Consider the following 14,674-nt stretch of genomic DNA (forward strand, 5'->3'; position numbering starts at 1 on the left):
GGCACCAGCGCCTCTACGAAGCTCCGCGGCGGGAGCGAGCTGGTGGGCGCCTCCGCCGCGCGCACTTCCGGGACGCGGCGCGCCGCTCTGTGGAATCTCCTCTTCCCGGGTGGACTGGGGGGATTCGGGGCCAGAGATTCCGCTGGGTGTCAGTGGGCGCCCGTAGAGGCGCTAAAAGAGAAGGTGGTAGGTCTAGGGACTCCCGGGCCGCCCGAGAAATGATTCACGAACTGCTCTTGGCCCTGAGTGGGTACCCAGGGTCTATTTTCACCTGGAACAAGCGGAGTGGCCTGCAGGTATGGAAGGGGTCAGAGACCGGGAGCTGCAGCGCGGCGGATGCAGCCGAACCGCAACGAAGGGGCGGGACCCGGGGAGCTCCGGTTGACCGGCGCCCGCGAGCCAGGAGAAACCGAGGGCCAACCCTATGTAGCTCAGGCTTTGGAGGTCCTGCGGTCCCGCGACTCCTGCTAGGGAACCTTTAGGAGTGGCTAGAACCATACTTCTTTTCACTGCACATAAATTTGTTAAACTGAATTAGACGATAGTTTGTTATTTGAGAGGGGAAAAGAGGGAGGGATAGAGCACGCCTGAATATTCACGCTTGCATTGATTCAAATTGAATTTTGAAAGTAGTGGGAATATACACAAAGAGCTCAAGACACAATAAGTACATTGTGTTGGATGAAAAAAATGAATTTGTATGGTGTTTCCCTCCTTCAGAAATTTCTGTACCAGGTGAGGAGAAGCCCAGATGTAGCACGATACTCAATATTTTGCTAAAACTAAATTGGCAACACTGAGTTTAATAGACTGAATTGGAGCTTGGTGTAATGTTTGTTCCTGTAATCCCAGCTTTTGGAAAGCTCAGGCAGGATTATTGCCGTGATTCAAGTTCCAGCCTGGGCTTCAATGTGGAACCCTTTATCAGAAAAGAAAGAAAGAAAAGAAGGGAACAGAGGACAGAGAAAGGCAGTGAAAAGAATGACAACTACAACAAGTATATCTAAGTGTGTTGTGTAAAATGGTATCAGTAACTTCAAGGTGGAGTTTGCTTTTTCAAGGTGATTAAGCCTAAACTGAAATTTTTAAAAAACTAGAGTGAGTATGTGTATATATATATACATGTATGAGTGTGGGCATACATGACACAGTGTATGAAGAGGTCAACCTTGTGGAGTCACTTCTCTCTACTTTTATGTAGGCTTCAGGGATTTAACTCAGATCTTCAGGTTTGTGTAGCAAATGACTGACCTTCTGAACCATTTCACTGATCTTAAACCTAGAAATTTTATAAAACTCTGTCAACAAGTGTTCAGATTTGATGATAACTGTGTAGAAATGTCATCAGTAATAAAAGGCACACATATATATTTAATACCTTGTTAATCAGAATTACCAACCCAGTAACAATGAAAATGAAAGCCAAGCAAAGCCACGGGCACCTTAAGGAAAGGAACTAGAGAGAACATAAAGCATTTTAAGCCCCGAAGAACCTTAACTGATGCCCAGCAGGCATCAGCTTTCTTTATGACTGTCCCTCTTCTTGCAGGTTTCCCAGGATTTTCCATTTCTTCACCCCAGTGAGACTAGTGTCCTGAATCGACTCTGCCGGCTTGGCACAGACTACATCCGATTCACTGAGTTCATTGAACAGTACACAGGCCATGTGCAGCAACAGGTGGGATTCTGTTCTCTGGATATGGGCCTCCACAGGGCAAGCGTGCTCTCAGTGAACTCACTGGTAAAGTAAGCCAGAAATTTCTGGAATATTCCTGAGTTTATGAATCACTGCAATGCTCAAGGGAAAGCAAGATCTCTGATTAGATTTTCTTGGGTAAAAACAAAGCTCTCTACTCATGTTCTTACACAGATTTTGTGTAATGAGAATTCCTACTTCTCAAGTTCTAAAGAAAGCCCTAATGGTGCTTTTTTTTTTAAATAAATAACGGTAACAACATTTTTGTGTTAATGAGTGATAAATGAAGACTCATTCCAGGTTTTCTGTAATGCCATAAGAACAAGAGAAAACCGGCTGCTTGTAAACCAGTCTGGTCCCATGTCCAATCTGAACATTTCTCTTTAGGAATGTCAGGATCCTTCTGGGATTTTTTGTAGCATCTTCTGTCTGACTGCACTGTGTTTTCTAACCTCGGAACTCAAGCTTCTGTAACACATCTGGTGCTGAATTCTGTACTTCTGTGCTCTGAGCCTGGTTACTCAGATCTCAACCTTCATCATAGCCTCTAGCTAACTGTTGATCATTACTTCCTCATATAAAACTATATGAGAAGTTTTATATGAAATTGACCAGATTCACTAGGCTCCTCCCTCCAAAGAATAAATAATAAAGACTACTGAGTCGCCAGGCAGTAGTGGCGCACGCCTGTAATCCCAGCACTCAGGAGGCAAGGCAGGCGGATTTCTGAGTTCAAGGCCAGCCTGGTCTATGGAGTGAGTTCCAGGACAGCCAGGCTACACAGAGAAACCCTCTCTCAAAAAAAAACCAAAAAAAAAAAAAAAAAAAAAAAGACTCATCGAGGGTTCTATAAAATATGGCGTGTCTTTCAGGAATCCTGCAGGTTGTCTGCTTGGTCCCTGCTGCTTTCCAGGCTTGACTGAGAGTCTTCTCTGTAGCTGGGCTTTTCTAGGTGTGACTCAGTAGTCTTTTGTGTGTGTGTGTGTGTGTGTGTGTGTGTGTGTGTGGTTTTTCGAGACAGGGTTTCTCTGTGTAGTCCTGGCTGTCTTGGAACTCACTCTGTAAACCAGGCTGGCCTCGGAACTCAGAAATCCGCCTGCCTCTGCCTTCCAAGTGCTGGGATTACAGGTGTGCGCCACCACTGCCCAGCTTCAATGAGAGTCTTAATATTTTTAAGACTTTTATAATTTCATGGGTATGAGTTCTGCTTGCTGCACATATGTGCACCGTGTGCATGTCTTGTACCTGCCCAGGCCAGAATTGTATTCCCCAGGACTAGAATTACCAGTGGTATGAGAATTACCATTAGGAGAAGCACCTGAAGACAGAAAGTCAACTTAGAATAGCTTCAGGAAGTTCCTAAAACCAGACCCCTCGCTCTGAAGCAGCCCAAAAGAAGCAGAAACCAGCTTAGAAGAGACTCAGACCAACTGAGCTGTCTGGACAGGATACTCCAACCTTTTGAGCTGCCTGTAGGCTATGCAGTGTGCTTCAGGTTCTCAGATTTGTGATCTGTCACCCTAGCCATGGTAGACTGGAGTTTGGCAAGTAACCCTCCACTCATATTCCTGTAAATAACCCAAATAAAACTGATTGGTTCACACCAGGTCTGTCATGGTGCCCCATCTAGTGACTAGAGGAAGGGTGTGTGTGTGTGTGTGTGTGTTGTATTCAGGAAAAATCTTGTCACACAACAGATACTAGGAACAAAATCCTACAACAAAACCTTTCTCTTAACCATACTATGGCTATGGAGAGGTCATGTCAGCACTTTACTGAGACCCCAGCATACACTTTATTTTCAGTCATTTTTCCTCTTTATCTTGCTAAAATACTGCTTTGATATGAATTATTTATTAAAAAAATTTTTTTTACTACTACTAGGAAAAGACAGTATCTTTTTGGGTTTCTGGTTCTGAGCTGAGAAGTTGCCCTTTGTCTATTTGCAGGATCACCATCTATCCCAGCAGGGCCAAGGTGGACTACATGGGATCTACCTGAGAGCCTTCTGCACAGGACTGGATTCAGTTTTGCAGCCTTATCGCCAAGCACTGCTTGATTTGGAACAAGAGGTGAGGAGGTAATATAGAAACCGACATCCTTAGGGGATGCAGATTAGACCGTGTTCTTGACTTGGAAGTGGCCTTTGACAAGGTCAGCTAATTAAGAGTAAGCTATTTCCAGTGTGGCTAGAGGGTACAGTTTCCGAAGTGGGTCCTGAGTGGACTTGTCATCTGGACAGTAACTCTGTCATTTATCAGTTCTTCAGAGCGTAGAGCAGACACTGAGCTCACTGTGTCGCATTCTTTCCTGGTTTATGTAGAACAAATTAATTCAAGTGATATGTGTAGGATTCTGATAAGTGTGCTTTCATTGCAGTTCCTGGCTGACCCCCATCTCTCCATATCACATGTCAATTACTCCTTAGATCAGGTATGCCTTGTAATGCTAAAATGCTTTGCATTCTGTTGCTGTTTTTAAATAATCCCAATATGTGGCACTATATTAACTTTTTAACCTAAGTTCAGAGACAAATAAATATATTTTCTGAATTTTATTAGCTGTGCTTTGGTAGATGAGATATATGTGGCATCTGCCTGTCATACTGGTACTCAGGAAGAAGGGGTTAATAAGTTTTCTCCAGTGAGTTCTGGGCCAGCCTAAAAGAAAACAAAATTGAACAACAAAAGGAGTTCCATGATTAATTAGCCCTTAATGTGATGTGAATATTGTCCTGTTGACATGGATAGTGGCAGGGACACAAGACTCAAATGTACTCAATGTACAAATCAGATTGACTTAGGATGCTCAACTTGACTATTCTGTGGTATTGGATCTCGAAACAAAAGTGTTACTTTTCTTCCCCCAACACATTTTTATTTTTGTCTTTTTGTTTGTTGTTTGTTTTTTGAGATAGGGTTTAACCCTGGCTGTCCTGGAACACTCTGTAGACCAGGCTGGCCTCAAATTCAGAGATCTGTCTACCTCTGCCTCCCAAGTGCTAGGATTAAGCTGTGTACTTTTAATCTTGAGTTAATCTTTTTTCAATACTGTATTTAATTCATACCTTGAGTTTTCTCTGCTTTGCAGTTCCAGCTCCTGTTTCCCTCTGTGATGGTTGTAGTGGAACAAATTAAAAGCCAAAAGGTGAGAACTTTGTTATGATAAACTTGAAAGAAAATCTGATCACCATTGCTGCTTTACAGTCTTTTTTGGAAGACATAACTTTTAATATTTTTTATTTACTTGTTTAGCATTCTCTCTCTACAGTTAATATAAAATGTCAGACATGCAAGAATAAGACATTATGCTTTTCTTTAAACACCTTGTGATTGAAAAAGTAGAGTGTGTAGATCTACCTAAGAATGTGGCCGAGTTTAGAGAAAATACTTTGGGTGTTTGGTGGTGAAAGCAGGTTGTACTAAGGGGTTAAGAACCACTGGCTTTGAATATGGATAAGAAACCCACTTAGAAAGAAAGAAGATGTTTTCCTGAGAGTTAAGAATCACTGGGCAAACCCAGCTTGTTATATTCATGTGTGACACCCATGGTTATAAGTTTCATCACACATTGCACAGTTAAGTCCCTCGCATCAGATGACTGTCTTTTTAGAGTGGAGTTAATATCTATGAGGAAAGCCGGGCAGTGGTGGCGCACGCCTGTAATCCCAGCACTCTGGGAGGCAGAGGCCGGCGAATTTCTGAGTTCGAGGCCAGCCTGGTTCACAGAGTGAGTTCCAGGACAGCCAGGGCTACACAGAGAAACCCTGTCCCAAAAAAAAAAACAAATCCAAAAAAAACAAAACAAAACAAAAAAAAATTTTATGAGGAAAATCCTTAGGTATTCTATACCATAGGAATTCTTCTGTTGACCCATTATTGGACTAAGGAGACAAATTAATCAGGCTCAGCTCAGTTCTCCATGTTTTCTGGCCATCCTATCTGTGCCTTAGGTTGTTATTTGTAGTGTACTAACCAGTTGACTTACACTGTAGCTGCTTTACTTTTTCAGTGAGTGTGTAAGTGTAAAGCTCTCCTCCATTGACTCTGCTAGCAAAGCCAGTAGGAAAGTGCTTCAGAAATGACTGTCCTCATTAAAGTATAATAGTTACTGCTCTGTGGTTGCACTGGCTAAGGGCTTAACATACACAGTTACATAGGTTCAGGGTCTTAGAGAACAAGGTAAACACAAGATCCAAAGACTTGTAACTCAAAGTTACAAGTAACTCAAAGACTGTGCTCCTAACCACTCTATTGAACTTGAAGTGGGAGGAATCTTCGCAGGAGTGGAGTTAGCAGTGAGTGCACAGAATTCAGTGCCTAGCTGCGTATCTCAGTTGACTTTCAGCTTCCATTGGCTACAGGATGAAGGGGAACAAAGAGGGACTTAGATGAGTGACCCTTCCTACCTAGCCAGGTAGTGAGAGAGGAACCAGTGTGCTAGAGCGCCAGTTAAAAACTGAGGTTCTTGAGACCATGGGCTGAGGGGGAGAATGGGGACCAATTGCAAATAGGCTTACCTAAGGGTATTGCTTTTAGAGTGATGGAATATTGTAAACTTGTATCACAGTGATGGTTGTATAGTACTGTAAATTTACTAAACGTGCTTAAATAATACACTTAAGATAGGCATTTAAATGTAGGATAGACATATTATGCCTCAAAGTGACTTGTAAGAAAAGCCAGGAGGGCCCAGAGACTTCCAGTGAGGGGCAGGGCTCATACCATCTAAGGAGTCTGACTTAAACCTTGGCTTTGAAATGCCAATTCCCCACGACTGGTTTCTTCAATGAACTGACTCTCAAACCAATGTGTATATTAGAGTGTATTAACAAGCACCTGGAATGCTTGTTAAACCATAGATGACTGAGCTTTACCCCAAAAATTTGCATTTATTTAAAAAAAATTTTACCAACTTGATAAACTAGAGACATTTGAGAAAAGGAACCTCAATTGAGAAAACACCTTCATTTGATTACCTGTGGGCAAATCTATAGTGCATTTTCTTGATTAATAATTGATATGGGAGGCCCAAGTCATTGCAGGCAGTGCCACCCCTGGGCAAGTGGTCTTGGATAATAAGGCAGGCTAAGCCAGCCATGGAGGTGGGGGTGGGGCACAGTAAGCCACATTTCTCTATGGCCTTTGCTTCAGTCACTGCCTTGAGCTCTTGCCCCTACTTGCCTTCATGGTGACCTATGAACTATAAACTGAAATAACCCTTTCCCAAACAAATTGTCTTTAATCCTGGTGTCTGTCACAGTTTTAGAAACCTGAGACAACAGGTAACACTGATTGAGGGCAGAGGAGTCTGTATATCTTTACAAACTGACTGTATAGAAATCTTGTGGGGGAGTATATTAACTTTCTCTACTGGACTGTGCTTTCTTGGTTGATGTAGAATTAAAGTTTATGTAACCTAGATTGATAAGGCTATATTTTTCACAGATTCATGGCTGTCAAATCCTGGAAACAGTTTACAAACATAGCTGTGGGGGGTTGCCTCCAGTTCGAAGTGCATTAGAAAAGTAAGTCCTGGCTTCCATAACTATTGGGAATAGAGGAGGGAGTCAAGCGACTTTACCTGTTGTAGTTTATTTTCAGGTCATATCAGGTGGATCATCTTCTTAATGTGTTCTTAGATTCTGTTTGCAAGTATATTATAGAGAGGTTTTGTTTTTATGTTCATAACTGAAATTGATGTGTAATTCTTTCTTTGATGGGTCTTTATGTGGTTTGGGTATCAGGTAACGGGCCCCATAAAACAAATTGGGCAGTGTTCTTTCTGTTTCTATTTTGTGGAATTATTTGAGGAGTATTGACATGAATTCTTCACTGATTTCATCCTGAAGTCTAATTATTTTTTTGCTACTTCTTTTGAATGTGAGTTCATTTTGTTCTAGAGCCTTCAAGTGTGCTGATAAGCTACTACTATGAGATCTCTCCAATTTTTTTCTTTTTTGTTTTAAATAAATGACAAATAACTCACTTTATTTATTTGTTTATATTTTTTAATGTGAGTGCCCCATCTGCAGGTACACCTGCATGCCAGAAGAGGGCATCAGAACCCTTTATAGATGGTCAAGAGCTGCCATGTGGTTGGTTGCTGGGAATTGAATTCAGGACCTCTGAGTTCAGTGCTCTGAGCTGCTGAGCCATCTCACCAACCCCATCTCTCCAGTTTTTTTACATAGGCACTTAGTGCTATGAACTTGACACTTAGAATAACCTTCATTTTATTTTATAAGTTTTGATATGTTGTGTATTCCTTTTCATTCAATTCTAGAAAGTCTTGTTTCTTAATTTATGTTTGGCCCATTTTTCATTTAGTGTTTAGTTTCTATGAGTCTGAAAGGTTTCTGTTATTATTGATATCCAGTTTTAATCTAGTCAGATAGTATATATAGTGGTATTTAAATTTTCTTGTAACTCTTGAGATTTGCTTTGTATCCAAGTATCTGGTCAGGTTTGGAGAAAGTTCTATGCGCACTGAGAAGAAGGTATATTCTTTTGTGATTGGGTGAAATGTACTGTAAATATCTGTTAAGTCTGTTTGGTTTATATTATCAGTTAGCTCCAGTATTTTTCTATTTCATTTTTGTCTGGATGACCTGTCTGTTGGAGAGAGTGGGATATTGAAGTTTACCACTTAGTGTGTGAAGGTTGGTATGTGATTTAAGCTGTAGCCATGTTTCTTTTATGAACTTGGGTGTTCCTTTTGTTTGACGCATGGATGTTAAGAATTGTCTCCTTGGAATTTTCCTTTGATGAGTATTTAGTGTACTCCCTGTCTCTTCTGATTAGTTTTGGTTTAAAGTCTATTTTGTCAGATATTAAAATGGCTACACTAGCATGCTTCTTAAGTTCATTTGCTTTGAAATAGCTTTTTCCATCGTTTTACCCTTAGGTAAGTAATGTCTGTTCTTGATGATAAGGTGAGCAGTGTTTGTTGATTCTGGTTATTTTGATGGTGGTGGTGGTGGTGGTGGTGGTGGTGGTGGTGGTGGTGAGGGTATTTCTCCTTTTTTGATTTGCTGTCTGGAATTATTCATTCCTTGTGTTTTCTTGGGTATAGTTGACCTCTTTAGTTTGGAGTTTTCCTCCTAGTACCTTCTATAAAGCAGAATTTGTAAATAGATATTGCTTAAATTTGGTTTTATTATGGAATGTCTGATTTTATCCATCAATGGTAATTGAAAGTTTTGCTGGGTGTAGTAGTCTGGCATCTGTGGTCCCTTAGAATCCATAGCACATCTGCCCAGGCCTTTCTGGCTTTTCAAGTCTCCTTTGAGAAGTCAGGTGTTATTCTAATGGGTCTGCCTTTATATGTTACTTGCTTTTTTTCCCTTTTCTTTCTTTGCTCTGTAGGTTTAGTGTTTTGGTTATTATGTGCTGGGTGGACTTTCTTTTCTGGTCCAATCTCTTGTGTTCTGTGCACTTCCTGTACTTGATAGGCATCTCCTTCTTTAGCTTAGAGAAATTTTCCTCTATGATGTTGTTGAAAATTCTGTCTATACCTTTGACTTTGCTTTCTTCTCCTTCCTCTGTTTATATTATATTTAGATTTGGTCTTTTCATCATGTCCCAGATTACTGGTTGTTTTGTGCCAGGAGTTTTTCAGATTAACATTATCTTTGACCAAGGAATTTTTTCCTTCTATCTTGTCTTCCATCCCTGAGATTCTTTCTTCTATCTCTTGTATTCTGTTGGTGAGGCTTGCCTCTGAGGTTCCTGTCCGAGTTCCTAAATTTTTCATTTCCAGTTTTCCTTCAGTTTTTATTTTCTTTATTTATTCTATTTCCATTTTCATGTCTTGCATGGTTTTATTAATTTCCTTCCACTGTTCATGTGTGTTTCCATAGATTTCTTTAAGGGATTTCCTCATTTCCTCTGTAGTGACTTCAGTCATAGTCATAAAGGCCATTGGAACGTTTTTTTCCCCGTGATTTGTCTATGCCGCAACACTCAGGGCCTGCTGTGGGTAGTTAGGCTCTAGTGAAGACATACTGTCCTGGCTGTTACCATATTTTCATACTGGCATCTAGGCATCCGGGTTTGGAAAGATTCTAATTCTAAGTACTGATATATATATGTTCCTGTCTTTGTTGAGTGGGTGTTTTGTTTTTTGGTTTCTGCTTCTTCTCTGGTTCTTAAGAGTGTGGTGACTGTGTGTTGCCTGGTAGAAAATGCTTCTGGGATCCTGATAGTTGTGGCCACTAGGGGTTCCACTAAGATGTGTTTCTCCATACTGGGAGCTGACACTTAGTGTCCTGACCTGCAGGACAGCCAACAGGGTCCCGGGAAAGGCAAGAGGCAAGAGACAAGAGACGGATAGCAAGACAGTATTCTGATCAAGCTGTACAATTTTATTTTTTACACAAGGCATTATAAAGGCAAGCAAGCAAGATGTGGGGAGGAGTGAAGGGGGAAAGTCATTATATTCAGGGAACCATCTCTGGGGGGCTAGCATCATTTCTCAGGAACAGTTTCTCAGAATTGTCTCTCAGCATCTCAGGGAAGAATTGGCAATTGCTGTAGGAACTTGACACTATAAATTGATCATGAGGAGGTGAAGTGGAAAGGAGTTGCTATGGTAACCTAACCACAGGTGAGCTTCGTTTGTTCAAGCCCACTCGGGTGAGCTCTGCATGTTCAAACCATCTAGCTTACTTGGCTAATCTTTAAACTAGTACATTTCCTTCTAAAAGCAGCCTAGAGAAAGCAGGCTAGAAATGGCTGAGAGCAGGGGGTTTTGAGATCTATGTGAGAATGGTTCCTGGCAACTTAGGAGAGGGAATTGGCTAGGGAAGGGACAGAGGGGTTCTCCAGGATCTGCCTAGTCCCCTAGGAATGAAGGCAAAGAGTGAGGAGCGTCCACAACAGGAGGTCTGCGACAGATCTGGAGGTGAGACTGGGGGATTGGATATGGAGGAGAGAAGGGGGAGTAAACATCTGGAGTTAGCCTACTTGCTTCCTAGTCAGTGCCTAAGGGAGTGCCTGCTAGAGCTGGGCTGGGATAAAGTAAGTGGAGGGAGGAAGTCGTCAACTCCACGAGATGGGGACAGAGGGCAGTGGGAGCTGATGCAGGTGTTCTGTTACAGAGTGGGCATGAGACTGGGGCATTGGATTTGGAAGAGCAAAGGGAGGGGTTAGCTTCCCTGCTTCCCTGGCCAGAGTGCTATTTAATTTTTTGTTTTTAATAATGAATTTCCTTTGAGTTTGTATATTTTAAATAGTAGCCTAAAGCTCTATTTCTCTCCCCCCATTTTGAAAAATATCAATCCTACAAAGAAATATAAAGCACTTAATTATCCCTTAATTTTACCATTTGTTAACATTTTGCCTAATTTTTTCTCCTATATGAATGTGAAATATGTACACATCTTCCAATTTTGTTGTTGGGACATTAGAAAGTAGCTACAGATATTCTAACTTAACTCCTAAATAGTTAGCTTTTATCTGTTTTGAAGCGAGTCGTTCTTTTTTAAATATAAACTCAATACCATATTAGTCACCAAAAACTTAATATGATATTTAGAATATTTTGAAATTTCTCCATTTGTTCCCCAAAAGTCCAGGATAGCTGTTCTGTTTTTCACAATCCAGAATCTATTACATTTTCTTTCTTTCTTTTTTTTTTAAGATTTATTTATTTTATGTATAGCTGTACAGATGGTTGTGAGCCTTCATGTGGTTGCTGGGAACTGACTTTAGGACCTCTGCTTGCTCCAGTTAACCTTGCTCACTCAGTCCCTGCTCGCTCAGGCCTAAAGATTTATTTACTATTATAAATAAGTACACTGTAGCTATCCTCAGACGCACCAGAAGAGGGCATCAGATCTCATTAGGGATGATTGTGAGCCACTATGTGGTTGCTGGGATTTGAACTCAGGATCTTCAGAAGAGCAGTCAGTGCTCTTAACCACTCAGCCATTTCTCTAGCCCCCCTACTACATTTTCTTATGTTGCATTTAGTTATGTCTTTTTAAGTCTGTCTCTCTATTCCACCTCTTCTCGTTTTCTTGATGCGCGTGCGTGCGTGCGTGCGTGCGTGTGTGTGTTTAGTTTTTTATTCAGAGTCTCATTCAATAGCCTAGGCCCTCCTTGAACTCATAGTGATCCTCCTGCTTCAGCCTTCAGTTGCTGGAATTACAGGCATGAGCCCTCATGTTCCTGAGCTTTTTTAAAGTCTCCTTCAGTTTGAAACAGCGCCCTGGAGCAGAAGAAATGGCTGGGTGGTTAGAGGCAGTTACTGCTGTTCACAGGGCACTGTTCACTTCTCAGCATCCACATGGCGACTCACAACTGTCTGTGACTGCAGCTCTAGTAGGATTAGTCATCTTCTCTTTCACAGACACCTATATTCAGGTGACACACACACAAAAGCACACATATACATAAAATAAAAGTGAACCTTTAGAACTGTGAGACGGCTCACTTCCCTTTTGTCATTCTCATTGTCTCTGACAACAACACTCAGGAACTCTTAACACTTGTCTGTTGGATGCACATAATTTAAACTTTTCTGATTCCTTCTCCCTGATTAGATTCAGATTAGACGTTTTTAGCAAAAAGACTACATGTATGGCATTGTTTCAGATAGTTTATCCCATGAGGCATCTGTGGAGTTGATAACATAGTATCTTTCAGGCTTCTCTGTTGCAAAGATATCTGTATCTCTTCATAACGAATATGCAGTCTGGCCACTCTTCAAGACCATCTTGATATCCATTTCCCAACTACTTTCCTGTATTTTATTTTATTTTGATTTCTGCATTTTATTGACAGATCTGGTTTTTTGTCCACCTGGTATTCAGATATTGAATCTTTTTCCCTGTGCAGTTACAAGAAGAATAAATTCAAGACTGTGTTCACCAAAAAGTGACTCCATTATATCTACTTTCATAAGACTCATTAGTTTTAGAATTTACACAAAGAACAAGATTATTTTTCCTAAAAAATATTTCCTCAGTTTAATCAAATAGATAGTACAGGTTGGACTTAAGTCTGTACTAATGTATGAAAGTTTAATCAGTCTGTCTGTCTAAGCAATTAAATTGTCACAGTTATCTTTATCTTGTTTCTCCCACGACTCACTCACTAAACTATTAAGTTTCTGTCTGTCCTATCAAAATTTCAAACATGATCTGTGGCCGTGGTGAGTCTCAGTATTCTAAGTAGACTTGTAAAGCTCTTGCTTCCTTCTCTCCTCAGAATCCTGGCTGTATGCCATGGAGTCATGTATAAACAGCTCTCAGCCTGGATGCTGCATGGACTGCTTTTGGACCAGCATGAAGAGTTCTTCATCAAACAGGGTCCATCTTCTGGTAATATCAGTGCACAACTGGAAGAGGATGAGGAGGATCTGGGTATTGGAGGCCTGACAGGAAAACAACTGAGAGAGCTGCAGGACCTGGTGAGACCACAGCAGGAAGCCCAGGGCAGCTGCCTGTCAGGAACACCCTGCAGCCGACTCGCCTGCCTGCCTTGGCTCATTACAGCCTGGCTGCCTTGCACGAGTGTTAGTTAGCAACACTGGGGTTATCTTAATTAAAAGACTACAAAATAGCAAATGATTTTGAAAGCCTTGTTTCTCCTTTCCACATTACAAATTTAGTGATGAGTTTTATATTTAAAAACTCAGTGCTAGGCTGAGGGATAAATTCCATTGGTTAAAGTGCTTGTGTAAGTGTGCGGACCTGGGTTCAAATTCCAATAACCCATGTGAAAACCAGATGCTATATGCTGTGAACATCTGTAATCTCAGTGCTCCTGAAGAGAGATGGGAGGCAGAAACAGGAGGACCTCAGGAAGCCTGAAGGCTAGCTAGCTTGACATACACAGCAGAACAACAAGGAGACCTGGTCTCAGGGAAGACATGAGGACAGCACACATGTGCCATACTAACAAACACAAAGGTCAATTAAAAAATAAGAACTCAGTGCTTTCTACCATGCCAGTATTATCCATGAAAATGGATTTCCAGTGCTGGTGATTTAATAACTGTACAACTTGAGATTTACATCCTGCTTACCAGTAATACAGATCATGGGTTGGGAGTTTAAACCTGTTATCATACTTCACTAACGGGTTATTTTCTTACTAGCGCCTAATTGAGGAAGAGAACATGCTGGCCCCATCTCTGAAGCAGTTTTCCCTGAGGGTGGAGATTTTACCATCCTACATTCCAGTGAGAGTTGCTGAAAAAATCCTCTTTGTTGGAGAATCTGTCCAGATGTTTGAGAATCAAAATGTGAACCTGACAAGGAAAGGTAAGAGTCCCCTTATTCTGTCGGTCACATCCTCAGAGGCTCTTCATCTGCAGCACTGGCATGCTGGGTTAGAGTGGCTGATGACAGTGATGAACTGATGCAGCAAAACAGCTCTGATAGATTTGCCTGGGCCACCGTGGCCCCCTCTACCCTGTCTGCCCTGACTCCTGACTGATGATCTTGTCGCCATACTCCACAGGGTCCATCTTGAAAAACCAAGAGGACACTTTTGCTGCTGAGCTGCACCGGCTCAAGCAGCAGCCACTCTTCAGCCTGGTGGACTTTGAGCAGGTGGTAGATCGGATTCGGAGCACTGTGGCTGAGGTCTGTCTCTATCTTATATTGTGCCGGAAGAAAGGACTTTGTAGGGCACTAAAGCACAAGAAGAAGAGAGAGAGAGAGAGAAGAGAGAAGGAGGGGGGTGGATGGGGCTGGAGAGTTAAGAGCACTGGATTCAGCGTCGGTTCAATTCCCAGGACCCACATAGTGGCTTTCAACCATCTGTAACTCCAGTTCCAGGACATCCAGTGCCCTCTTCTGACTTCCAAAGGCACTAGGCAAGACATATTGATACAGACAATCATTTAGGCAAACACCCTCACACATGAAAATAAATAAGTAAAAGAACGTCTGTTTCTCAGGTAGAAATGGACCTAACCCTTCCACTGTTGTGTTTTAATCGGTGGATTAAAGGGGAAGTCCCAATT

At 41.6% G+C, this 14,674-nt stretch overlaps 1 protein-coding gene across 3 annotated transcripts in view; it reads left to right on the top strand.

Moving 5' to 3' along the window:
• Tubgcp4 (tubulin gamma complex associated protein 4) overlaps positions 1–14,674 on the top strand; it is a 27,245-nt gene continuing 12,571 nt past the window's right edge. For 2 of the 3 annotated variants that reach the window (XM_052183369.1, XM_052183370.1), the window contains exons 1-9: positions 2–296; positions 1,550–1,678; positions 3,646–3,768; positions 4,076–4,129; positions 4,787–4,843; positions 7,144–7,223; positions 12,910–13,111; positions 13,802–13,967; positions 14,167–14,291. In XM_052183369.1, the coding sequence (XP_052039329.1) occupies positions 219–296; positions 1,550–1,678; positions 3,646–3,768; positions 4,076–4,129; positions 4,787–4,843; positions 7,144–7,223; positions 12,910–13,111; positions 13,802–13,967; positions 14,167–14,291 (1,014 nt within the window). In that variant the 5' untranslated portion in view covers positions 2–218. Of the gene's footprint in view, positions 297–1,549; positions 1,679–3,645; positions 3,769–4,075; positions 4,130–4,786; positions 4,844–7,143; positions 7,224–12,909; positions 13,112–13,801; positions 13,968–14,166; positions 14,292–14,674 lie in introns of all 3 variants that reach the window. The other variant, XM_052183371.1, reaches the window with a different exon arrangement.

The sequence above is a fragment of the Apodemus sylvaticus genome, chromosome 5, assembly GCF_947179515.1.
Source record: "Apodemus sylvaticus chromosome 5, mApoSyl1.1, whole genome shotgun sequence".
Taxonomy (NCBI): Eukaryota; Metazoa; Chordata; class Mammalia; order Rodentia; family Muridae; genus Apodemus; species Apodemus sylvaticus.